We start from the raw sequence: 1,969 nt of genomic DNA, 5'->3' as shown, positions 1-1,969 counted from the left end.
GAAAGCTTAAGAAGTGTGGCTCGGGCATTCCATCGAACACCTCATATGCATAGAAGGTGAGCTAGAGCACCACAAAGCCCTCTCCCCCTCGGCCAGAGAAAAACAGAGCACTGGGGTGCTCTGCTCACGAGCGAGGGGTATATATAGGCACCTCATTGGTCCCGGTTGGTGACATGAGCTGGGACTAAAGGGGAGCACCACAAAGCTTAAGTATGTAACTTAATGTAAGCCGTTTTTGCAGTTCACCGCAAGCTCACTACTCCCCAAATGGACATGCACTTTATAACAATTCTGTGATGTCGATCCAACACCAGCAAACAGGGTACTACTACTACGAACTTACGCTGCATGCATGCACGCACGCAAATGCATGTGCATGCCGATCGAGAGACGCGGCCGGTGCCTACCTACGTACTCCACCACCAAACCAAGTCGATCACCAACAGCGACGTGGAGGCACACGCACCGACCGATCCGATCATGCAGCGGGCGCCGTATTTAACTCGCCATCTGAAATTTCGGTGAGTTAGCCGGCCTCTCCTTGTCACGCATCACTTCGCCGCCCACCACCACCCGTCGAGCTTCGAGCATGCATGCAGCCAGATCATCGGCCGAGCTGGATCGATCAATGCGGAGGCCTATATAAGCCATGCGTCGCCTGTTCCATTCATCCATCCATCAATCCACCAGCCACTTCACACAGGCAAGCGAGTGGTAGAGGTTCAGGCATGGCAGCTCCGAGAGCGCTCGTCCTCGCCGTCCTGCTGGCGATCGCCGTCGCCAACGCCGAGGCGGCATCGGTCGTAGTCGGTCTGGCCAAGTGCGCCGACTGCACCAGGAAGAACCTCAAGGCCGAGGAGGCCTTCAAGGGTAAGCGCTAGCTATATGCAGCTCAATTCGTACCATATATGTCAATGCACACAGCCACGCACCTATAGATGGAGATAAGCTCATGGTTTTCCTGCCGCCATGAACGCACCTCAGGTCTCCAGGTGGCGATCAAGTGCAAGAACGTCCACGGCGACTACGAGAGCAAGGCGGTGGGTGCCCTCGACGGCACCGGCGCCTTCACCGTGCCCCTCGCCGCCGACCTCCACGGCGCTGACTGCGTCGCGCAGCTCCACAGCGCCGCCTCCAACGCACGGTGCTCCGGCCAGGAGCCATCCAAGATCGTGCCTGTTTCCAAGGGCACCACCTTCGGCATCATCGCCGGCGAGAGCATTGCCACGCCGTCTGCAGCATCGCCGGAGTGCGCGTCCGTGACCCTGTGCGGGCCAATCAAAAAGCACATCATCGAGCACTTCCACCACAAGAAGCCCGTGCCACCGAAGCCGGAGCCCAAGCCCCAGCCCCACCCGGACTACGGCCCCGTGCCCAAGCCCGAGCCCAAGCCGCAGCCCCACCCGGACTACCACCCCGCCCTTCCCCCCCCCACCTACGGCGGCGGCAGTGGATACCACGGACACCACTAGTGACTCCGATCTACCACCATCCATCACAGCAATGAAGTGACGCTGCTATTTATATATGTGCACGGGTTAGCTTGGTCTTCTATCATTCAAAACTAGATCATAATGGCGCGCGTTGCTGCGCTCGTCCTTTATATCTGAGATATAATGATCATAATATCATAAACATCTGAAAACATGAAATATGAAAGTTAAGTTTACATATCTTTCTCATATTATGCCACTAATAAAAGAGGAGAATTTTATTCACAAAAGTAGTACTCTCTCCTTTTCGGTTTATAGGGCTTATCTCAAAATTTTAGTTTTTCCATTTTATAAGGCTCAATTTGATTGTTCTCCATCACATGTTCACACTTCAAGGTGCATTAAATCATTGCATGCAAGTATTAAGAGAAAACTGACCAATGTATGCACTTTATGCATGCATGCATTGCAATTAATGCATTTCGTAAACATAGTTTTTTGAGGAAAACAAGAGCATTAATTGGGTGCTTTTGCAA

At 53.3% G+C, this 1,969-nt stretch overlaps 1 protein-coding gene across 1 annotated transcript; it reads left to right on the top strand.

The window, feature by feature from the left end:
* The first annotated feature begins 653 nt into the window (after positions 1-653).
* On the top strand, positions 654-1,675 carry LOC125535330 (proline-rich protein 2-like). Its single transcript, XM_048698384.1, has 2 exons — positions 654-870; positions 985-1,675. The coding sequence occupies exons 1-2, from the start codon at positions 729-731 to the stop codon at positions 1,470-1,472; spliced, it is 630 nt and encodes a 209-aa protein (XP_048554341.1). The 5' UTR covers positions 654-728; the 3' UTR covers positions 1,473-1,675.
* The last annotated feature ends 294 nt before the right edge of the window (positions 1,676-1,969 follow it).

The sequence above is a fragment of the Triticum urartu genome, chromosome 2 (genome assembly GCF_003073215.2).
Source record: "Triticum urartu cultivar G1812 chromosome 2, Tu2.1, whole genome shotgun sequence".
NCBI lineage: Eukaryota > Viridiplantae > Streptophyta > Magnoliopsida > Poales > Poaceae > Triticum > Triticum urartu.
This window is presented reverse-complemented; position numbering and strand designations above follow the sequence as displayed.

Excerpts from the sequence above, each read along its gene's own strand:
- LOC125535330 (XM_048698384.1), top strand. The coding sequence starts at position 729 with ATGGCAGCTCCGAGAGCGCTCGTCCTCGCCGTCCTGCTGGCGATCGCC. Across the intron at positions 871-984 it reads GGCCGAGGAGGCCTTCAAGG|GTCTCCAGGTGGCGATCAAG; the intron begins GTAAGCGCTAGC and ends AACGCACCTCAG.